The following is a 25,063-nucleotide window of genomic DNA, read 5'->3' on the forward strand; positions in this document are numbered from 1 at the left end:
AATAGCTACAATTTTTTGTTTGTTTGTTTGGGGGGGAGGTTAAACATCTGTAAGCAGCCTTTGATGTTTATGAAAATGTTATTCAAACTGTTGTGTTTTAAAAAGCAACACTGTGAAGACTGAAACTGTATTTCTGAGATAATATTAAAAATCTATTGTAAATACAAAAACCCAGTATAATACACAATGGCAGAAGTAATTACATACCACAGATTCCATGTCATGAAGCGTTATTGGTTTTTGAAGCATCATCTTGTAAAAAGGCCGAATAAAAAAGGCTTCAAAGAGAGTGATGAATATTTAATGTTAGAAAAATATCAAATCTTACAAAGTCAAAATATTCACAATATTAATCTGCATTATTCTTCAAAACAAATACTAACCATCCAAAAGCTTGCCATGGTAAACAGCCATTCCAGCTACACGACCTATAAATTTGAAGTAAGAGAGATGATCTTCATTGCACAAGCCAGAATTTGGATTGATCTGCAGCGTATAGTTATCCCTGGAGAAGAGGGAGAAAAAACACATAACAGATGCGCAATTCTGTACTCCATGAACCACTACCACATCTCATAATTTGAAAGAATTAGCTATTATAATAAAGTCACCCTTTGCAGAAATACCCAAACTTCCTGTTTGGATACATAGGTTGTTAGTTTAATACACAAACATGTTCACCTGGAAGTTTAGTAGAATTGCAATGTTGAAACACTAACAGAAAGTCTAAATGAATTTATTGCTCCATTGAAGTTAATGGCAAAACTCCTATTATTTTAATAGGGTAAGGATTTCACTGTATGGGGTTTGTCATATCTTCCCTCTTTAAATATTTTCCTTCATCTTTTACTCAAGCATGCATACAAAAATTAAATGTAGAAGAAATGCTCACATGGCTACAAGCTGCCACTCATTTATACAAAGACTGAGTACCACTTCAAGGCTAGACTCTGAAGCGCCTGGGAAACATGACCCAATCGCTCCCTAGTGATTCACAATTTCAGTCCCCCAAATGAGGTAATGTAGGTGACCTACAGGGCCGTTGAGCATGTTCTCCTGAGTTGTTCTCAGTCTTAGTGCTTCAGCCACACTTATGAGCCTGTTTCTGAAATGGTTACAATGCCTCATCTCTGGGATTTGACATAGGCAGAGCAGCAGTGAGTGGATGAAATGTATGTCATAGGCAGTTTGGACAAGCTCTACATTATTGTAGACTGCCTTGCAATGTAGGGTCATGCTCTCTTGCCAAATGAATAGTACTTCAACACCAAACCTTCAGCAATTACTAATAAAATGCTCTAAAATAATTAAATATATTTTGTAAAGTTAGAGACGTAATTTGAGTTGCCTTTCCCAGCCTCCTCTTACTTTTTGGAACTGTACTACTTACGTAGCAGAATATTCAAACAATCCATAATAGGGATTAAACATTTCTTTAGAGAGAAGAAAGAACCATTCCCTTGCCACTCCTCCATAATCTAATCCTTTTTCACCATCAAACTCGATCCAGAGTTTTGCTTTAAGGAATTCTGCTCTTTTTACAGCTATAATTCTTCTATAAGAATCTTCAAGGATTGTTGTGCGATGAACTTTCATTTCAAATCTATTTGGAATATCACTCTGAAAAGGAATAGAAAAAAAAACACAAAAAAACCAAAGCAAGTTGTTACCTGGTTCTACTAATGCAATAAGGCACAATCAGACGTCTTGCAAGTGTCTTTAGACATGTTGGGTGAGTCCAGACAAGTGTGCACGTGCCTCTTGCCCCACCTCAAACCCCTTTGAGGTGGGGCAAGAGGCACATGCGAGAACGAAAAAATGTTCCTTGCGCTGCAGGGCGCCGGCAGGACCCAGCTGGGCCTGGTACGTGGTCCCTGCGCGCTGTGCCAGGTCCTGCCACCAAGGACCCAGCCCAGCTGAGAGGCAGAGGGGCCCTGAAGGCGGCAGGTCCTGCGACCAAGGGCCTGGCCCAGCCCAGCAGCAGAGAGGCCCCAGGATCTGGCTGGGCCCGGCATGCAGTCCCCATGTGTTGTGCTGGGTCTTGCCAGCAAGGGTCTGGTCCCGCCAGGTGGCTGGTGGTCCCCAGGGCCAGCAGGACCTGGCTGGGCCCAGCGCACAGTCCCTGTGTGTCGTGCTACGTCTTGCCGCCATGGCTCAGAGCGCCCCACTCCCGCTGCTGCTAAAGCTAAGTTATGGGCCCTGGGAGGAGAGGGGCTGTGGCCCTTCAGGGGGAGCTGGGACCCTGGGTGGGGAGGCTGGGGCCCACATTGCTTTAACACTGTAAATATACCTATAAAGCATTGCCCAACTGATTGCTCTCTCTCTCTACGGGTGTGTGGTCTTTTGTATTAATTGTGGAAAAACATGGATTTTGGGGTATTTTTAAAAATGGATGCTGCTGCAGCAGTCCAGCTGGCACAAGGGGTAGCGTCCCCAGGTACCAAGTGGCCAAGCCCCAGAAGCTCTGGAGAGCGAGTAGCCCTGAGCTGCTTGCCAGGGCAGCTTTTTGTACTGCTGGGGCCAGGGCAGGGCAGCTTTTTATACTGCTGGGGACAGCACAGGTGTGGCCCCAGACTCTAGCTCCCCCTGGCTGCAGATCCGGGAGGAGCCAGGCAGGGTTATTTCGCCTCAAGTGGGACAATTTGCTCCACAACAAAGTGCATGTCTGAGCTCGTGCACTGAGGCAAACAGTCCCAGCTCAAATTTGCACCACTTTTATTTGAGTTGCTGCAAGCGCACGTGCTTGCATGTGTGGACACTCCCCTTCTTTGAAGATGCAAGAGAACATGGTTAAGAAAGAGTCTCTAATTTTGAAAGATTAAGCCAGCATGGAGATTTTTACATAGCATGTACTACTTTTCCCCATAAGGAAGTCATGTTAAAATAAATGTGTATTAGGGTGCGTCCAGATGAGCGTGCACGTGCCTCTTGCCCCATCTCAAACCCCTTTGAGATGGGGTAAAAGGCCCTGTGTGGGAATGAAAAAAAATGGATATCCAGGGGTCTAAAAAAAAAAAAATGGAGTTTAAAAAAAGCAGGGCAACCAGAGGCTGGGTCCTCCACAGAGACTGGCTGCTAGTATCTCTATGGTTGGCTCCTTGCCCTGGTGCTGAACCACACAGCCCGCTCATCAGCAGTGTGCTGCAGCACCAGGGCTCCAGTGCTGGTAAGTAAGGGGTTGGGGGGGGGGGGGGGCTAGAGAAGGGGAGAGGGGACTATGGGGGGGATCCTCACTGGCCCTACCCACCCCCCCAGCCCTGCCCAATCCCACCCCCTGCCTGCCCCCCAAGCCCTCCTGATCCCTGTTTTGCCCAGCCACATCCCCCGCCTGCCATGTCCCACCCCCCGCCTAAAACCCCCCAGTCCCTGCTCTGATAGCCGGGCAGGGGCACACATGGCAGTAGTGCCACACAGAGGCCAATTTGACAGCCACAGCCCACTGGCAGCTGGCCCAGAGGGGCAGATGCCTCTACTGGCTGCGCAGTTCCCATCTGGATCTGGCAGGTGCGCAGCAGGTCACAGCCAGGAAGCATCCCCTACTGCCAGACTGCTGCAATGGGTAGAGGGTGCAGGGAACTCTCAGGGCTGCTTCAGCAGTCCAGCTGGCACAAGGGGTAGTGTCCCCAGGTACCGATTGGCTGGGCCCCAGAAGCTTCTGAGAGTGAGTAGCCCTGAGCTACTTGCCAGGGCAGCTTTTTGTACTGCTGGGGAAAGCACAGGTATGGCCCCAGACTCCAGCTGCCTCTAGCTGCAGATGTGGGAGGAGCCAGGCAGGGTTATTTTGCCCTAAGTAGCACAATATGCTCCTTAACAAAGTGCATGTCCAAACACGTGAGATGAGGCAAAAAGCTCTGGCTCAAATTTGCATCGCTTCTATTTGAGCTGCTGCAAGTGCACATGCTTGCATATGTGGACAGGCCCTTAATGTCCTCATTAGCACCTAAGTTCTCGACAGCATGTTAAAAAGTGTAGAACAAGCGGCATTCAACCTTTTGGCTCTGGGTCAGGTGAGCGGTGTGGAGCAGGCCCTGTGTGTGCTGGGATTAGGCACCTGATCCAGCACCCAAGGCCCAGGGCTCTCCAAAGGTGTGGAAATCTGGCAGCAGGTGAATAGTGCTTCTGCTTTCCTGCCACCAAATTTCTGGACTGGCAGGGAGCCCTGTGAACTGGATGACGTGGTGCTCCAGGCTGGATCTGGCCTACAGGCTGGGGGTTGAGCACCTCTGGTATAAAACATTTTAGAACTGAGCCATGACCATATTTTGTTTAAAACAAACCCCAAACATTTTCATTTCAGCTGCTTTTAAAAAAGCATTTTATTTGCAGATTCTCTCTCACTTCTTAGTTCAGTACAGTGCCCTAAATAAAGACCATAACTTCTGTATATTTTATTTTAAACTGCCTTTTTTAACTCATGATGATTTAAAAATATGGCTGTATTTCCAAATACAGCTATTTAAAAATCTTCAAATTTAAAGTAAAAGATTATGACTGTGGGAAGTTATTGGTTGTGTACCTGATACCTGACTGCAGAAGTGTTAATTGAATTTTTGACAAATGGCAGCCTCTTCTGCAGGTATACAAAACATATTTTCTTCACTTTATTCAGCTAGTTCAGATGAATTTCTAGTTCTTTCAAAAGTTAAGAACTAGACTGAGTGTTGCAAAGGCAGGAGACCTTGTTTTCCACTTTCAATTTAAAATTAGTTAGGTATGACTAGTTGAGATTTACTCATTCTAAAATCATGGATGATACAATGACCAGGAATAAAATTAAAAGGTCAACTTGCCAGTGAGAGATACTGTTTCCTTGGTTAACTGGTTTAGAGAACAGATTTGCTTTGATAAAACTTGCTTTTATTATCCCTGAACTGAGGGTAGTTTTATTTACTCAGTAAAACGAGCAAACCTTGAAAAGCTATTGTTGTACATTTAATTTAGCCTCAACTTTAATCAAAATTGCACCTTTCACAGATCATAAGTTCAAAACTAATGATCAAATACAAAAAGAAATGCATAATTTACCATTTTCTAACCTAAAAAACCTGTAGACATTAAGAATCTGAAAAAAGTGTGTGTTAAATTATAAAACTATTTAAATAAATTTGTATGGATAGTACATCTTTTTACTTTGCAAAAATCCTATGAAACTTAGCACAAAGGCTATATTTAGTTGCCAAAATGCCAATGGTAACCAGTCCATAAGCATCAACCTTTAAGAACCCCCCCCGGAAATCCATCACAAGATTGGAATTGATCATCGAAAAACCAAATCAATGCTTTCCTCTTTCCCAATTTAAATCACGATTCACTTTAACCTGCTTTAATAATCAAGGTTATGTTTGTGGATGCTAAATAAGACTATTCATTTCTGTATGTTTGAAATGCTATTATACTTTATTTCATTCTAAACAATACAGATACCAAAAGCTGGTACCAACTATATTGTATGGCAGAACTCACTATTACCTCCCAGATGAGAATCATGCCATGTATGCATGAATGTTACACTTGCTAGATCAGAGATATATATATCAAAATGAAGTATACCCACTTTAGAATTTATAGTAGTTGCTTTTCGTTTGAAAAAGTCTAAATTGGAAAGGTTAAAAGATGGTTCTGCCTTCCTGCAGTATGAGAAAGCATCTAATTTCAAATTTTATTTTGATACAAAAACATTCTTGAAGAATATCAAGATTTGGTGGTATAGGTTTGATATAGCAGAGAATGCAAAATTACTAGTACTTGCCATCACAGACAGAACAGGTAACAACATGCCAAGCACAGGTGTGAAATCAAGTATATTGAGCCACAAGGCATTGGTTAAATGCACTTAATTTCTGAGTGTGAAAAACATCAAAAAAAACCACACTCCAGACATACCACTTGGTCCCTCTGACATACTCCTTATGCTAGGAGATCAGATAGGCTGATTTCATGCGATCTCTGCTGGAATTCTGAGATGGCTGATCTGACTACTTTCTGGCCCTTCTTTACTGTTTCTCCAAAAGTAATAAAAATGGTTTAATGAGTATGTAGAAAAAGTTTCTTATACCTTTGTAAGCAACTTGTAGATTACTAACCTGCTTCTTCAACTTTTTTCTGAAGAATTCATATTTTCTTTTGTAATCCCTGGAGTAAGGCACAGCCTTTGAATAAACAAATGAAAAAGTACATTATAGAACTGTGAAATGTATACATAATTAACACTGAAAACCCTCTGTGATTATAAACTGTATTATATTGCAATTAGTATTGGCAGTTTTACCCAATATACTAAGTAATCCAAGCTGGAAAGCTATTTTCCATTTTAAAATGAAGTTCACACCTACTTATGCAAAATTCCATTGCCTGCAAGCTTGTTTAAGATAAAAAATGAAATTGATTTTATTCTGTAAACTCTGACTCAGGATCATACAATTTTGCAGCAACTTAGAGCCTCTAGGTATGGCCCTTGGGGCTTTCTGATGTGGCTGCCAGAACAACTGTTGATGCACCAGCACCAAGGGGGTTAACATGGGTGCAGTTTGCCCTCTCCCTTATCCACTGAATTCCCAGTTTTGGGTTACAGCTGGCAACTAAAATCAGCAGCAGTCAACAACAGGAAATGGATGGGGGAGCAGCAGTGGTGTTGACCCCTTGGGTGCTGGCTGTGACAACATGGAGGCTCCAGCAGCCACAGCCTGAACTCCTGTGCGCTAGGTCTGGAGGTAGATTGGCCAGCCTCTGAAAAGCCCTGCAGGTCATACAGTCCACCTCTTGGCTGCCTGTATGGTGTCTCAAGATTATTAAGGATAACAGATCTAACAGGATAAATACTTAAAAAGTTCCCAAATGTTATGTTCCCCAAGTGTCACATTCAAGAAACTCAAAAGTTAGGCATTCCAGACTGCTTATTTAATAAGTGGCAATTTTTCAACAAGCTTCTATTAATATTATTCCACCAAAAATATCAAATCCTATTAAAAACAGTGTCTTACTGGTCCAGTAATTGCTGCAGTCTGTAGTCGTGGATCTTCCCATTGTGTCTTCTTTGTGTCTGTAAGATATTTTTCATTAGTTCCACTTATTTAGGGAAGGCTCAATAGCGGAAGTTTTAAAGTAATTTATAAGGGTGGTATTGCAAGTTACATACTGTGGTTTATGTAGAATATTCTTCCATCTGTATGAGTTCTCTCTTCCCATCCTGGCTATAAGAAGAGCAACCTTTTAATATTTATTTTTAAACACAACATTTATAACTAACCCAAACAGCATGTGATTTCATTTTTTTCCAGTTCCACCCATTTAAGTCTCTAAAGTAGAATTCATAATTTGAGCATATAATACAAGGAGAGTATCATGACTTTGAAACAGCTACTTTAAATACTGAAATTATTTGAACAGCCTCAGAAAAGAATAAAAAACTTCGCTTACTGGCAAGGGACCTAGATCTGTGGGATCTAGAGAGGTCTTTCTCCTTAGATGAGCTGGAATTTTCAATCTTGGATCTTCCTTTGAAAACAAAAACAAAAGTGTTGTTAAAAACAGAACGGGACTAAATCTACTTTAATGTTAAAGCCAGAAAACATCAATGATTTTGTACCAGGGAGCCGTCCTGAGGCCAGCCCAATCGTTGGCCTGCCCACCTGCCTAGGGCAGTCTGCCCACCTGCCTATCCTGCCACTCCTTTGATGCAACTCTGAGGGCTTGGGAGGCTGCCCATTTAATGCCTGATGCCAAGGGCATAATACATGGCTCTGTACTGTCCCTACACCATGTCCCATGCCTCGCATATGGCATCACTATATGGCTCCAGCCCCACAATGGACCTCACTGTATGGCCGCCTGACATTTCAACCCCACCTTGATCCTTCCTACTCAGGCAGTCTAACCTCCACCCTCATTTTGGGCTGCAAAACTCCCTAAGCCCTTTTCCCTCTTGGCAGTGGCCACCGGCAGGACCTCTGACCATACAGGTCTTGGCCTCACCTCTAGGCCAGTTGGAACTCCAGGCCCCTGGCTCTGGCCATCCCTTGCGGTGGTGCTCTGGCACTGGCCACAGTATGGGCCAGTCGAGGCTACTCCGGGTAGGTTATTGAGCCGCTCGCACTCACTCTCCTATGCGGGTCTGCCTTCTTGGGCCCCTCCAAATACAGCTCACTCTATCATTACGGCCAGCCTACGTACAGTCCTTCAGGCTCGCCCATGCGGACCCTACTCTACACAACCTCCTTACTCTCACACCCCCTTCACTGGGGCCACTAAACCACCACCTCACTGGGGCTACTAGGTCTTGCACCTCTTGGGCCTTAGGTGTCCAATGACATGCGGGAACCCATCACCTGTCCCCTCTATGGGGTAACCCACCAGGTTGTGGGGGCTGAGGCTATACGGTACCCCAAACTCACCTTTCACTGGAGAGGCACAGGTTTGGCATTTCCTGGAGACCACCCAGCCACAGGCAGCCCCATCACACCATCCAACCCCAGCAGGGTGTAGTTTCAGGTCATGCCCCAGGACCAGGAACCTCCTTCCATCCCCATAGTTCCTGACCTGGACTTCCAGATGTTCTGGGAGCAGCAGTACTCCAGTTGGGCAATGTTACTCCAGCAGCATATCTACAGCAACTGCCACCCCAGTTCTGAGGGCCTGGGTTTATGCTAAGGTTGCCCAGCCCCATCCTCCAATCCAGGAGCCCTCTTGTGGTCATGTGACTGCCTCGTTAGGCCACACAACACCTGCCAGCTGCTCCACAGCCCACTTAAACCTCTTAAAGTGGCAAGCACCAAAGGTGTCCTACCACAGATTTCTATGACAATGAGAAAACGGGAGGGGGGAAGGTGGAAATCAGTCAGGCTGGGAAGGGTCACAATGCTGCTGCCAGTTTGGAGGCCAGACCCTATTGCAGAAGCCTGTATTCAGTGTTCCTAGTATTATGTCCTCCTAAGATCCTGGCCTAGTGCAGGCTGGGATACTACGGCTGCAGGCACTGCTTCTGTGTGCATCATGAAACCTTCTTCCTGCCTCACTGGCTCCTAGCACTGCCCGTCTCACCTCTGACCACCAACACTATGGTCCCTCTCCCCAAGCTGGTGTATGGAAATATAGTAAGAAGAGAATAACAACTAAAAAGGGAGGGCAACATTTAGGGTGATGGCACCTGCAGCACCAGCACTGAAATGGAAGACCAGCTGCTTGAGCCACAGAGTGGGGTTTTGATAGAGGCTTTTTTGAAAGCACACAATAAACACCATACACTGGGAACCTGCAAGCAGTATGTTCTGGAATATGCCATAAGCAAGCTTGCAGTAAGTGATTTTTTTTTCAGGCAGTCCATTTCTTGGGTTCCAGTTCCATAGCTTGGTGTATTGTAGGGGACAGTACATTATTAGATAAGTACATTATAAAGCTGTATAAAACAGTTTTAAAAATACAAAACAGCTGTAATTACCATTCAGTATTTCTAACTGATGTTGGCATTTATCAATGTATCCAAACCTTTACTTGCACCTCATTTTATCTTCACTTTTTATTCTCGAGTGACTGAGAGACTATCAAGATTAAATTCATAAGCTTGAGAGAAGCAAAGTTGAATAACAAGGGCTCCTGAAATACTACATGCATAGCTGCTCAAATATTAAGCAGCACTGTTTGTGTTCATATGGTGCTACCCACAGCAGATGTTTTAAAGCAGAGGTTGGCAACCTATGCCTGGGGGAAATCCAGCACTGAGGATCAGTGGCACTGTGCTGCCCAGCTTCTCCATAACAAAGCCTGCTACCTGACAGCACCTACACTTCCTTCACTGCAAAGGGGTTGGGTAAGTGCAGACATCTGGCTACTCAGATGTATGATGAAGACTTCTGGTCCACAACTACAGGCAGATCACAAGCTATGGCCTGGGCTGGCAAAAGGCTGCTGATCTTTGTTTTAGAGGAATCATCCCTCCTAGGTTCTACAAGAGACACAACACTGCTATTCCCAATGCTGCATAAGTATACACCCCGCAAATTTTTGCTGGTCTAGTGAGAGACCATTTTACTATCTCCAGTGGGAGGAAGGAATATAAATACTGCATATAGATTACTTACACAACCCCTTAGTTGACTTGGATTACTACAATACATTTTAAAGAAAAAGTTAACTCTACTCCTTTCAAAAAAAAATCAAATCAAATCAATGGGTGTTCTGTAGTCAGAGGCAAAACTCCAAATTATCTCAGCAGGTCCAGAATTTCTATCTATTGGACTAGTTTTGAATTTGAATCCAAGTTACCCATGTAGTAGTTTTGGTATTGTGATCAATAAAGAATGGTCTCCCATTTGGTGCATGTCGGACTTCCCAGCCTTTAGGGAGTAATCCTTGCTCTGTTTCAGGTTGTGATGAATCACTTGATGGTGGCTGCTGTCCTGTAGAAGTACTCTGGACAGTTGATAGATGGCCCGTGTCTATTGTAGTCTGCAGTTAATAAAGAGGAAAAATATGCAGATTTTGGAAAAAACATAAAAGGCACCAAAACTTTTCTTAAGGCCACAAATATGAAAAGCTTCTGAAGATACAACTGGTATAACCCATTAAAACACTTATTAGGGACCTTCTAAATCTTTTAGTTATTAATTTTACTAAGTAAATTAAATGGAAACATTCAGTCCTTCCACGACCTATTGCTTCCCTAAACCCCTCTTGTATTTCTTCAGCTAAATCAAATACATTTTGTTTAAACAAGCTTCTATCCACCCATCTTCTACCATTAGTAAGTTCCCCATGAAAGCCTCTTAATGCTCAGCCTGTCATCCTGATCACACCATTAGCTGATGTTATAGATACAGGATTATGATCCCACTGTAGGCTTATCCAATCTACACGGAGAAATCCGAAAAGATACTTAAGCCTTCCAAGTGAACAAAGTGAATTTCTCTCAAAAGAAACTGCCCCTAATGCCCCAAATGTAAGTATCCTTCTTACAGGAGAAGAGCAGCAAATCTGAAGCAAAATATTTCATTATGACAGTATACAGTGGACATTTTTCAAACTGTTTTTAAGGAAAAGTTTAAGAATCACTACATTATAAAGCCCATCTCTTTTCCTTAACTGTGAGAATTTGAGAGAGAGAGATAGAAGATTTTGACAATCAAATAGATTTTAGCTGCTGAATATTTTTATAAAATAACTAGTTAAAAGGCTCCTGGAATAACAACTGCAGTTTGAAAAAAAGGTTAAATAGTATCTAGTACAAAGGAAGAGGTGCTTTTATAATAAATGTATAAAAATTGAAATTCAAGTGAGATTAGTATTTTAGAGAGCTTTAATTTCAATCCTACGCTGTATATCTTGATATAATTCTGATTTTATTTACTTCATATGAATTAAAAATAAAGTAGAGAATTTCATATATGAAGAAGTGAAGCTGTCTACTGAGCAAATTAGATATCCGACAGACTAATATTTGTGAACTAGCTGAAACCCACAAAACATTTGCGATTAAATTTTTGTTGCAAAAGTATTTCTTTAAATACAGGATTTTTAGTTCTCCTTTGACCAAATACTTTAATGGAATCAAAACTTCTGACCCTCGAAAAGGCTACATAAAGCTGTCTATGTGTAAACACAGGCTTAAGAATATTAATATATATTTTGTTAAAAAGTCTGACCTTGTGATTTGTTTGTAGTCCTAGAGTAAGAGGTCCGTCCCTTGTATACTTGATTAAGGGCCCTTTGTAGACGTAAGGAAATTGCCTCTTTAAGTGGTTTAATTACAAGCACCAGGGTCCCCTGCTGCAGAGTGGGCAGGCTCTGTCACAGGGCAGGGGGCAAGAACCTATGAGGGGCCCAATCCTCCCCCCCCACCGTCACCGCTGCAGCCTGCCTCCTTCTCCCACAGCTGGGGAACTAACTGCCAGCAGGTCACGCAGCCCCCGAGCTGTGGGGGACCTCGGTGCTTCTGTCTGTGGTGGCAGTGCCCCCCGGGCAGCACCCACTCACTAGCACCCTACCTGGGTGGTCCCAGGGGATGCTGCCGCTGTGGAGGGAAGCACCGGGCCCCCTGCAGCTCAGGGTCAGCTGGCAGTTCACCCCCTGGCTGTGGGAGAGGGAGACAAGCTGGGGGGGGGGGGAGGAGAGGAGGATTGGGCCCCTCATTTCTTTTCCTCCCCCTCCCCCGCTTCGACGAGGCCTGCCCACTTCATGGCGGGAGGTCCCAGTGCTTCATTCTAGCTCTGACTTGCCTGCATATCTATTTGAAATGCCTCAGGATATATAATAACAACATGCTTATTCTGTCTGTCTGGAGCACTCTGATTGGTTGTTTCAGTAAGCATGGTGATTGGCTGCTGAGACAACCAATCAAAGCACTCCAGACAGACAGAATAAGCCTATTATTATTATAGATTAAATAGGATTTGAAGGGAGACCATTTGATTTAGTCATCTACTTGGATATATTACAAATAAGCTCTTGCTAACTACTAGTATCTTTCTTGGCTACGAAGACCACTGTTGAACAAAGACAGGCTGTTAGATGGTGATAATGGGAGGAGTATAAAAGGCAATAAAAGTGATTCTATAAGCATGTCAAGAGGAAGAGGAAGACCAAGACCAAATAAACTATCAAACTAGGGTACTCTTATGACTAGGCTGAAGTCATTCCAGAAGCATTAGCTATCCTCTTTGAGGACTCATGGGAGGTCAGGTGAGGTCCGGGGTGATTGGTAAAACGGCAAATATAATGCCCATCCTTAAGAAGGGGAAGGAGGAGGATCCAAAGAAGCACAGACCAGCCAACCTGACATGTATACCTGGAAAGATGATGGAGTAGGTCCTCAAGAAATCTATTAAAAAGCACCTAGAGGAGAACAGGTGATCAGGAAGAGCCCACATGAATTCACCAAAAGCAAGTCATGCCTTACCAACCTGATTTTCTTCGATAAGGTGATAGGCACTGTGAATGGGGGATGGAGAGCAGTGGACGTAATATACCTTGACTTTAGCAGGACTTTTGACACCATCTCTCATGATATTTTCAATAAGCCAAGGCAATACAGATCCATAAGTGGTTGGATCATCATGCTTAGTGAGTAGTCATCAATGACTTGATGTCTGCTTGGGAAGAGGTATCAGCTAGGTTTTTCCAGTGGTCTGTCCTGGGTCCAGTATTTTTTAATATCTTCATTAGTGATTTGGATGATGGGATCGAGTGCACCCTTAGCCAGTCTGTGGATGATACCAAGTTGGGTGCAGTTGCTCCCACTGAGGAGGGCAAGACTAGGACCCACAATGACTTGGACACACTAGAAAAATGGTCCACAGTCTATGATCAACAGTCTAAGAGAGATTGAGTAGATTAGAATCAACAAGGATAAATGCAAAGTTCTATCCTCAGGATGGAAAAATTGCACAAATTCAGCCTGAGGAATGATTATCTAGGTGGCAGAGAAGAACCTGGGGGTTACAGTAGACCATAAGCTGCAGATAAGCCAATAGTGCACTCTTATTGCAAAAGGCCAATACTATGCCAGATTATATTAACAAGCATGTCTCTTGTAAATCAAGATAAATCATTCTTCTGTTCTATTCAACAATGGTTCTGTTCTAATCACACTGGAGCAGTGCATCTAGTTTTGAGTCCCATTCTTCAAGAAAGATGTGGACAGCTTGGAAACAGTCCAGTGCAGAGCAACTAAAATGCTTAGGAGCCTGGAAAGTATGATTTATGAGAAAAGGCTGGAAGAGCTATGTTTATTTAGTCTGGAGAAAAGAACACTAAAGGGGGATTTGATAACAGTCTTCAAACACCTGAAGAGCGATTATAGAGAAGATGGGGATGGACTTTTTTCTGCGTTCACAGGAAACAGGCTAGGAACAAGACTCAAGCTGCAGCACAGGAAATTTAGGTCAGATATTAGGAGAAACTTTCAGACTACCACAGTGGTCAAGCATTGGAACAGGCTACTTAGAGAAGCTGTTGGATTTCCATCCCTAGAAATTTTCAAGAGCATGTTGCACAGACACTTGGCCAGGATGGTTTAGTTAGGGATGCTCCTGCCTTGAGAACAGAGCCAGACCAGAGGACTTTGTGAGGTTCCTTTCACCCCTTCTTCCCTACAAGCCTAATGTAATGCAAAAATAAACAATGATACTAAACAAAGAATATTTAATTTTCAAATAATCAAATATTTCTCTCACTTTTGCTAAGCATGTGACTGTGCTCCTAAATGCCTGGGTCAAAGTCCACTTGACAACTACAAGAACACTTTTCTTCAGTTATACTAAGTGTTTCAATAGTACTTTTCTGGGCCATTGGGTACTTCAGAAGTACTCAAAATCTAAACACAAGTGATAGTTCCATTAACCATTTTCTACTTAATTGTTGGAGGTACCCTAAGATATTCACTCTATTGCCCTTGTAACATTATGCAGATTGAGACACTCTCCCTATTAATAAGGAGAGAAAGCTGTTGAAAAGCCTGTAGCACAACATGTTTTTTCTGTTCAAGTGCCTGTAAATTTGATTACTGGTGACTTTAAAAAAAAATAAGACAAGTGGCATAGCATATTGAATTACTCAGTCCCAGTATCAGTAAAATTGATTAGTCGCTACTGCTTATGGTCTTGAGTTTACACTACTTTAAAGATCCTACAAAAATTAAGTAAGCTCCAGTATATGGCTTACTTGGTCCATTACATTTCTTCAGTTGCTTAATACAGGAAGTCTCTGCACTAAAAAGCATAATAAATATGGACATTTAAATAACTTCTGCGGTACAGTTAAATTATATTAATATTTGTCACAAAACTTCATTTTTGATGTAGGTCAAGTCAGTGAAGAAGCCACGTGCTGCTAGTTATTTGTTACTATGAATTCTTTGTGGACAGCTTATAGCTAGTTTCACAAAGGTATTTAGGTAGCTAAATTCTCACAGACCTGGCTCCCAACCTTTATTTATATATTGAGAGAGAGAGAGAGAGAGAGAGAGAGAGAGAGAGAGTACAAGCTTTTCTGAACTCAAGTATCAGATGGTGACATTCATTTGAAAGGTGCATATCTACTCTGCCTTCCAACCTCTTTCTAGGCTATTGACTGAGTTGGTATCTCTCAAAATAAAGGTTGGGAGCCAGGTCTGTGAGACTATGAATATATATAAATATATATAACTGAGAGAGAGAGAGAGAGAACAAGCTTTTTGAACCCAAGTTCACTTCATCAGATGATGACATTCAATTGAAACTCATGTTTTCAAAGACTCAGGATCAGAGAAATGTAATTTTCCCTCCAAAATGAAACTGAAAAAAAACAAGAGATTGAAGTCATATACCTTCATTTTAAAAAAACCTTTGATCTGGTGTCCCATGATCATCTCATGGAAAAATTGGCCAACTGCAGCCTTGGCTACATCACAGTCCAATGGTTGGGAAATTGGCTCCGAGTTCGGACCCAGAGACTGGTAGTCAACGGAAGTAAATCATCATGGTGTGCTGTGACCAGTGGGGTCCCCTAAGGCTCCATCCTTGGGCTTATATGCTTTAACATCTTTATTAATGATGTGGACGTTGGTATCAAAAGCAGACTGGCCAAGTTTGGCAGCGACACCAAACTTTGGGGTAAAACGTCCACACCCGAGGACAGGATGGTGATTCAGGCCGACTTAGTCAAGCTCAGAAGATGGGTGGACAAAAAACCTGATGCCGTTCAATACTGAAAAATGCAAGGTACTCCTCCTTGAGGAAAAAAACCCTCAGCATACTTATAGGCTTAGCAGTGCTACGCTTGCTAGCACCATGGCTGAAAGAAACTTGTGGGTCATGATGGACCACAAGATGAATGAGCCATCAATGCGATGTTGCAGCAGGTAAAGAGAGCAAAACTATGGCTTGCATCCATAGATACTGCTCAAGCAAATCCCAGGATGTCATCCTCCCACTGTACTCGGCCTTGGTGAGGCCACAGCTGGAGTACTGCATCCAATTCTGGGCTCCACAAATTAAAAGGATGTGAAGAAGCTTGAGAAAGTCCAGAGGAGAGCCACATGCATGATCAGAGGGCAGAAGAACAAGCCTTATGATGAGAGACTGAGAGCCATGGGACTGCTCAGCCTGGAAAAGCGCAGGCTCAGGGGGGACCTGGTAGCTGCCTATAAGTATATAAGGGGTATACATCAGGATCTGGGGGAATGCCTGTTCACCAGAGCGCCCCAAGGGATGACAAGATCAAACAGTCACGAACTCCTCCAAGACCGTTTCAGGCTGGACATAAAGAAGAACTTCTTTACTGTCCGAGCCACCAAGGCCTGGAACATACTGCCACCAGATGTGGTACAAGCACCTACTCTGGACTCCTTTAAGAGACATTTGGACGTTTATCTTGCTGGGATCCTTTGACCTCAGCTGACTTCCTGCCCCTGGGGCAGGGGTCTGGACATAATGATCATCTGAAGTCCTTTCCAGCCCTAATGTCTATGAAACAAAAACAAATTATGATTAATCCTATACTACAGCAGTCAGCAACATTTTCTGGTCATGTGCCAGAATGGTCCAGCTTGTCTGAGGCAGGCTGGTGCCAGGACCTAGCCAGTCATTAATGCCAGCTTCTCTCAGGTATAGGGCGGCACAGCCAAAGCTCCTTGCAGCCAGTTGCGCAGCAGAGTAGAAGTGCTCTGCTCCTGAATAGTGCTGAAGCCTCAGCTCTGTGGGCTGAATCCAATGGGTTCACAAGGGCCACAGGTTGCTAAGCCCTATTGTACTATACTTCAGATATTCTGAAAACATTAAACTGACAGGAGAAAAACTGCCAGTCAGTCACTTGGAACATCTCAATTTATACAATCACTTCTCTCAAAGAAAAACTTACAAAAACATGCAAAAATTTTACCTTACCCAGTAATAACATAGAAAAGTGATTTATTGTGAAAACTACCAACCCTACTTGCAATATTCCTGACTCTCAATCATACTCCACTGGTGCTAAGCAGTGTTGATTTGACATATACCACGGATACGCTAAAACAGTGCACCAACCACATGCTTGTATAACACTACACATGTGCCAAGATACTATATTTCTCAGCTGAGGCCAGAGAGGACATGGCATGTCTCTGTGTGGTGCTGCCATGGGCTATATAGACATGCCCATATTTCTTTTCCAGCCTTGACATATTTTAGATATCCAGTTCCACCAAACTGGTAAAGGTTATTTGATTGGGAGCAACTATTCATTATCTTCTCACACTAGCTTATGTGACAGGATTTAAAAAGTACCTGCACAACAGGCTTTATCCAGGTAGTAGTTCTGGAATTGTGATCTATGTAATATGAACGTCCTTTTTCATCTTGTCTTTCTTCCCAACCTGGAGGCAATCCAGATGAAGTAGGCAATAACTAAGGATTAACAAGAGAAATGTTACCATACAAAGAGTTTTTCTGAAGGCTCCCTCCATCATATTTCACCAAACCAGAACTTAGTGAAAGTTTCAAGCTTAGAGTAGAGGATAAAACAGACTAAAGATATTTGAATCTGCACTGAACCATATGAAAAAGACAACAGAAAGGAAAATCAAGTATTCAAAATGCTGGTTTGGGTTTGGCTGTTTCAGACTACACCTTATAGAGTTGCAATTTAAGAAATATAGCACTGTTTTTTTAATATTAAAACAAGATGCTTTTTAAATAGTGTTTCACATTTACCTAGTAAAGTTTTTCCCTCCTGCAGGCTACAAGTATACATTAAAGCAAAAGTGCAAACTTGGAAGATGGAGGGTTTATGATAGAGTTCCAATCCTGTTAAAATTCCAAAATTATAATTTTGTCAGGATAGCTGCCAGAATCAGGCGGCCAAATCTCACTTAAATTTCAATACTTTATCCAGGATAAGTTCCATAGCAAGTGAGTTTTCAAAGTTCTGTACTGTACAAAACTTGTGTTTTTTGGAATATAACCTACCACAGGAAGTGCAGGCTGTTCCTCAACCCTGTATGTCTGCAGACTACTTCTTCTGCTGGAATGATTCTGGAAGTAATGAAAAAGAACTTTATGATTTACTACTTCCTCAACGCTATCAAACAACACATCTTACTTACCACCATAAATGCTTAGTTGAAATGCTTAGCTTTCCTGATTTGCCTAATTTTATTTAAAATTACAGTTTGAAAAGAAAAATATATTAGATGAGACATTAAGAATGGAGTTTATTGCTATTCCTGCTTAGAACCCAAGTAAAAAAAACCCCCAAAACTTGCCTTGTAGAAGTAAAATGGGGAAAAATAAAACATTTATGTTTGTAACACTGGTCTACTATATTCAAATTATTTTTAGGCCTCTGAAAATTGAAATGAAAAGTTACAGTGCTTGTTGGTATGAATAATGATAGCTTCAATAAAAAGCAAAAAAAAAAAATGAAAGCTTATGTTTATTACTTAATGCAACAAGTCTGTCTATGAGGGCATCACTTAATATTGCAAGAATCTGAGTTAAAATTAGTTTCCCAGGAAAATAAAGAGAAGATTTACTCTTTGTTTAACTTACTAGAAAAATATCCACTAACTTACAGTGTAAAAAGCTGGTTGGCCACTGGCTGAACTCCCGGAGGTAGTAAGTCTGGTATTCAATTCTTCTGCAAGCTGAGTCTGTACATCAGAATTACACTGTGACAGAGGCATTTGTAGACTCTGATTGCTATACATAGTTGCCTCATCTTCAGTTATGATTTCCCAGCTCTTAAAAAAAAAGTTAACTTTTAAAAACAGTCCCAAGTTACTAATATTAATTTCAAGCTATTTGATTATGGACAAAAGCTGTTACAGGTATTTCAAGGTAACTAGATGCTGTTCTTACCTCAGGAGAATCCCTGTTGTCTAGATTTTCAGAATCTTCTGATATTTGATGCCGATGAGTAAATGCATGCTGTGCTTCCAACTGAAAGCTCCCATGATCTGCATCAGCCGTACTGTCCCTGTACAAAAATGAAGACAGTACAATAGAAATATCTGTATCTTTACAGAATAAATGCAGGATGACCCTGATAAGGCGACCCAATAATTAAATTCTATTAGTTATAATTTTCCAGGTATAGAATCCCAATTCTTGGAGGCTGGCCTTGAAATGTCTCCCGCCCACTGCTACAACAAGGAAAAAAAAAAAATATCTGGGGGGGGGGGGATCAGGCAGCTCCCTTGCCCTCTTCCCTCAACTTGTTTCTCTTGCAGCCCCTTCCCCACTTCCTTCAGACCCTAGACTTGGTTCATCCAAAATTGAGTTTACTGAAACTGATACAAGTTTTTAGTACAGGCAATCCATAAACACACTTTTAATCAACACTTCTGTACCTGTTTGTATATAGTGCAAACTATACATGACATTAGTCCAAAGCCAAAAGGTTAATGATTTATCATATAGTTGATTGCTCCCCAGCAGAGACAACAATTTCAAGCTATGGTGATCCCACAGTTCAGCACTGCTCAGTATGTGTGTGTATTCCACATACTTCCAAAAGAATCCATGTGTTAATTAGCGCCACCCCCCACCATGACCAGGGATCTGGGTTATCAGTTTCCCATGGAAAAACTGCAGATTTTCCCCCTTGACCAAGAAAAATGCAGATTTTTCATTTCAACAGAGAAACATGTGGATTTTCCCCTTTTGCAGAGTTCCAGCCTGCGAGGAGCTGGGGGAGAGGGAAGAGGGTGGATAGGCAGGGGGCGCTATGTGCACGTGCGCTTACACAAGCAACATGGCAATCAGGCAGCCTAGAGAGCAGCTCCAGCAGGTAAGTCTGGCTGGGGTGGGGATTGAGGCCCCCATATGAAGGGAGGGACAGAGGGAGTGAGTTGGGCAGGGCTGAGGTTGGGGATACTCCCCAGCCTGGGTAGTGTGTGGGGCCTGGGGCCCAGAATGCACAGGTGCAGGGCCCTGGCAGGGAGTGGGATGGAACTGCAACTGGTTCGTCTGGATGCGGGAGGGAGGCTGGGGAATCCTCGTCACTGCATGCACTCCTGGGACCCCTCCCGGGGGGACAGTGGGGCACATGCCCCCAAGATCTATGCATGGGGCGGGTGCACGCTGCCTGCTGTGGGCTTGGGCTCTTTGCCATGCTGCCCTTCCCCTGGGGCCTCTGCAGCCCAGCAGGCAAGACTCAGCATGGCCGGGCAGAGCGGAGTGGGGAAGCTCCTTGCTGCTGCAAAGCCCACACCATCCTGGTAAAGCCCTGGCTGTGGGTGAGGAGTAAAGGGCACCAGCAAGGCTGGGGGTGGGGAATGAGGGGCCTGGACCTGCACCCTGGCGAGCAAAAGGGGCAGTGGAGCTCTGATTTTCCCTGATAAAAAACCTGAAATCAAATACCAAAATATATAGGTACTTAGAATTTATTTTATTATAGTGACTGAGGCACTGGTAGGCTTCCAAATTCCTTTAAAATTGTAAATATATCAATAAAACAGTGCGTTCAACTGATACCTCTATATATAGTGGCCTCATTTTAATTGTGGATGTGGGGGTTTAAAAATCAGATAATATGGATTTTTATCAGAGAATTGGCAATTTTAAAACAGAGAAAACCAGGATCCCTGCTTGCGACTGGAACCAGGTGTTCCAGTCACAAGTCCTGGGATCTTCCAAAAATGTATATGCAGATGAGGTGCAGGGCTATCTGGTCTAGTTCCATCTTTTGGAGGGTGGGGCCACACTAATCATATGCAACAGGCTAAGAGAGGAGGCAACAGAGGAATTCTGGATAAGCTGTTTGGGGCCCCATCTGGTAATATTTGCCAGACATTTAAGGCTGGTAAAAAAACAAGACTCATTGGAAATAGGAAAGAAAGGTGCAGCTCAGCTATGGTAATGAAGAGGAAATAAAAATGTATTTAGTGTGGTGGCTCACCATGCCATCAAAAACACTAGGTGCTGAGGGGGATTAAGTGCAACAAGCAAAGTAAAACAGGCATTACTATATATTTTATTCATATGGTTTACAATAAGCAGGATGTTACTTCTGATAGGAAAGAAGTCCTAGAGATTCCATGCATCTTCTCTTACAAAATGGCGACTTACATGAACATCCACACTATTGAAATGGAAAAAGTACTGAGTTGAACTGTCAAAGTGACCATTATGCATGTATCTGATGTGGAGAGTTTAAATTTGAGACCTCCATTTCCTATTCCTGAGCTATTAATTCCCATTACTTCTATTATTCTACAGGGACATAAGTGAATTGCCAGTCCAAAGTAGATATGCTTTAAAATTCAAACCAGAAGACATACTGAGCAGTTGGTCTCTTCCATTGTGTCCTTCTGAATTCATGGTTGACATAATATGTCCTGCCAAGTATATCTTGCCTTTCTTCCCAGCCTGGAGGTAGAGGAGGAATTTCTTGTTGCTGGTGTTGCAGCTGACAAGCAGCATCTGGTTGGTCCAATATAATCCAGCCAGGCTAAAAGGCAAAATTAATTATCTTAAAGTTAATAAACTCAGTAAGTGTTAAAGGAGAAATCTCAGTTCATTAAGCCACCATCCTGTTATTCAATACTTATTAACTTCCAAAGGACTTGTGGGAAAACAATGCCTTATTATAGCTCATGTACCTTTTAAAAATGTTATAAAAAAATCAGAACAGGTACTGGTTTAACTACTACAAGACATCAATCAACGTATCAATTAGCTGTAAAAATGTTAGCTGAGATGTTACAACAGTAGGACTGGGCTACACACTTGTATATCACCTTCCTATTCAGCACATTTTCCATGGGGAAGTCCTAGACAACTTTGTGGTGTTTTCTGCTATCAGCAGGTAGATACCAAGGGCCTCCAACCTCTAGCATGCCACAAGAAGTTATGAAGGAAGGTGAAACTTACATTTTTAAATAAATGTATTTTTCTGCTGCATTTATGGGTTTTATAACAAAGTCACTGGAGAGGTGATACTAATGAAACAGCTGTGAAAGGTATTGAAGAAAAAACCTATAAATCATAAATTTCATGCATTTACTAATAATTATAAACTAAACTTGCAATGATCAAAGACATGACTTTGACTGGAAAAAGATAAAATTGTGAAAAGAAGATAATATAAATATAACTAGTGGGATTTAACAATGTTATATGAAAAGACAGAATTACTAAAAACTATTATTCCCATACATTTTGAAGGTAACACAAGCTAGATGTTAGCAACTGTTTTTATTTTAGGAAGTTTGCTGCCTGAGATTTTACTACTGCAATCTTTTTTTTCCCCCTCCCAAAGAAAAAAAAAAAAAAAGAAAGAAAAAGAAAAAAAAGCTGACTTATACAGTCACAAGGGGAAAGCTCAAATCTCAATTAAAAATGAGACAATATAATTTTAGGCCTCGTTTGAGCAATGACAAGCTAAATAATCACCAAATATCTAGAGAGTCATTTGAAGGGTAGTAATCTGAATACACATTATCATGTTATGTTGCCTACTTTTACTATTTTGAAACAAGTCATATCATATGCTTTAACACCAAATAAATGTTTTCTCACCTCTAATTCCTCTGCCTGTTCTGTATTTTCTTCTTCAGATCCATTATTTTTAGGTAAGTAAGTCATTTTTAATCTAAGATGACCTTTAACTTTTGATTTGTGACTGCAGAAGAGGAAAAAGGTCATTATTTAGTAATACGATACAAGGTCAAGTCACAAGCCATTTTGTCACACTTGTGAAAGGAACTCAATGTTTTTGTCAGACTAGCTGCACTGTGTACAAGCATGCAATTTGTTTTCCATCTGAAATATCTGTACAATTTATTATTAGCTGTCTGAACAACTGGTAACTGAAGTCTACTATTTGAATAAACAATCTCCTTGATTTCTTCAAGATAAAGCAAAAGTCTACAGAGTAATCTCAAAATGTTATGACAAAAATTGCCCAAAATTTCTAAATATTTAATTAAAAATGTTGCTGTTCTATCATTAAAATTTCTAATGTGTGATTTAAAAAAAAAAAAGGTGATGACATTTACTAAGCCACATGAAAAGACATCTCATCATTTGGCTCTAATATTTCTATAGCATACAATGCATAACTGATCACAAGGTAAGTGGCTTAACTGTGGTCATTAACAACAGTTTACTGTAAATAATTCTGAAAATAATATTATAAAAAAGAAAACCAATCAAATCTGAAGAACTAGTTTTCCATAAAACTTTAGATACAGGTAAGCCTCAATTACCTTAACATTTGCCTTCACGTATTTAGATGTATGCCATCATACATTTCTAATTTTTTTTACTATCAATTTTGTTGGTTTTTTTTTCCTTTTAAAAGAGAGCCAGTTAACACTCTCTGTATGCTCACCTTACTCCCTTTTTTCATGCTGAGAGCAAGAATCAATCCAAAAATGAGAGTTAAACATTATGATGCATTTGGTATATCGATGCAAAGATTACAGTCCAAAGAAACAAAATAAGTCTATTTCCAAAATTATATCTACTGACTGTCAACATATATTTACATCAATATATAAAAAATATCATAAAGTTAAACTCTCATTTTCTGAGATTCTTGATGTTAAACTAAAGGAAGTAGACATTTGATACTCTGAAAAAAAATGATGTCTGGTAACAAACATATTGATGCAGGTTCTATTTTGGACCTAGAGCAATTTGTTTTCACTTAAAAAATGAAAACAATGAATGTGCATGTCAGCTTACTTTCTGTAACAATTTTTAAAATGACTCATCCTCATTTTAGCTATTTTTGGGGTGAAACCAAAATAAATCATGTTCAGAATTAGTCTGGTACACCTGCAAAATTCATGAACACATTTGTTCACAGAAGACAGCTACATAATATTTATTATAAAAAATAAAGTTTTATATTAGTTACTATGAAAGTTAATACACTATACAGAGGAAAAAACTTTGACTTGGACTTTGAGCATTGCTTTCCACTGCACAATACTACCAACTCCAGCAATTACAATGGGTAGATCTTTGCATAACAGAAATAATGCTTGAAAGCGATTATACAAATGCAGCAAGCCCGGCATTTTCTTTGGTTTATAATACCAGAAAAGCAGAATAATAAAAAGACTACCAAAAATTCTCTCACTACGTCTTAGTAAACTTATTTTCATAAAATGCTTTTATGATCTTTCTTACGATTAGGACGAGGCGGGCAAAATACGGGCTATGGGCCAGATCCTGCCTGCCAACAGATTCAGTTAGGCCGACAGGTGGAGGATGAGCACCAACTAACTGCATGTGGCTTGTGGGCAGCTGTTATCTCCAGCTGCCACATGGTGCCAAGCAGCACTGATACCACCTAGCAGCATCAGGCATCAGCTGTGGACCTGGGCAGGGCTGCTGCCACAGCAGGTGGATGGCAGCGTCAGCTGTGGACACCAACAGCAGGTTCCACATGGGGGCTCCAGAACCTGCTGGCTTTTTTCTGTGAATTCAGCCTCAAGTCTCCCAGAGCACCCCTCCTACTAGAACCAGGAGACTAGAAACAGATACAGATTCCTGCTCTCCAGCATGAATTACAGCCAGGCACACATAAGAGCACTCACACACTGGGGAGTGGAGAGGTGGGAAGAGAAGAGCACTGTGGGATGCCAGAGGACTGAGCAATACCCTATTGCACTTCATAGAACATAAACACGTAACAGGATGACAGGAAGCAAAGCACTTCAAAATGAAGCACTTCCAAAACAATAGTTGTTTTCCAGGGTTATTTCTGGAGTGCTGCATAGGGTGTGAATGACTGTTCATATGGTCTTTGAAGTGCTTCAGATGTTACATCTGTCCATGGCCTGTACCACTTGTTTCAGTGGCAGGGAGCTACAGATTCACTCCTCACTTCCTGGCTTCACTGAGTGTTTCTGCAAGTTTAAGCACCTTCAAGTTCAAGATTATATTATCTTTATCAAAAATCACATAAAACCTATTTGTATATTAACAACAAAAAGGGACACAGACATCTCTCTAGGAGAGAAAAGGATATGACTTGCAGTTGAAACAGGGTAACACATGACTGATTACTGTGTGTAGAAAGTGAATAACCGAGGTTATAATCTTAGCTTTATGAACTTTTTCCCAGTTTGCGTTTTCAGATATTAAAACAAGTGCTGACACCT

General features: G+C 41.6%; 1 protein-coding gene across 2 annotated transcripts in view; it reads right to left on the minus strand.

The window, feature by feature from the left end:
* Positions 1-25,063, minus strand: part of NEDD4 (NEDD4 E3 ubiquitin protein ligase) — a 127,686-nt gene that overhangs the window by 15,683 nt on the left and 86,940 nt on the right. For both annotated transcript variants that reach the window (XM_014606090.3, XM_014606088.3), the window contains 14 exons: positions 22,467-22,569; positions 21,227-21,396; positions 18,804-18,921; positions 18,518-18,685; positions 17,913-17,978; positions 17,232-17,351; positions 10,258-10,440; positions 7,417-7,494; positions 7,136-7,190; positions 6,981-7,039; positions 6,084-6,149; positions 1,391-1,620; positions 384-505; positions 208-278 (listed from right to left, as the gene is read on the minus strand). In XM_014606090.3, coding sequence (XP_014461576.2) covers positions 208-278; positions 384-505; positions 1,391-1,620; positions 6,084-6,149; positions 6,981-7,039; positions 7,136-7,190; positions 7,417-7,494; positions 10,258-10,440; positions 17,232-17,351; positions 17,913-17,978; positions 18,518-18,685; positions 18,804-18,921; positions 21,227-21,396; positions 22,467-22,569 — 1,609 coding nt within the window. The remainder of the gene's footprint in view (positions 1-207; positions 279-383; positions 506-1,390; positions 1,621-6,083; positions 6,150-6,980; positions 7,040-7,135; positions 7,191-7,416; positions 7,495-10,257; positions 10,441-17,231; positions 17,352-17,912; positions 17,979-18,517; positions 18,686-18,803; positions 18,922-21,226; positions 21,397-22,466; positions 22,570-25,063) is intronic.

The sequence above is a fragment of the Alligator mississippiensis genome, chromosome 11, assembly GCF_030867095.1.
Source record: "Alligator mississippiensis isolate rAllMis1 chromosome 11, rAllMis1, whole genome shotgun sequence".
NCBI lineage: Eukaryota > Metazoa > Chordata > Crocodylia > Alligatoridae > Alligator > Alligator mississippiensis.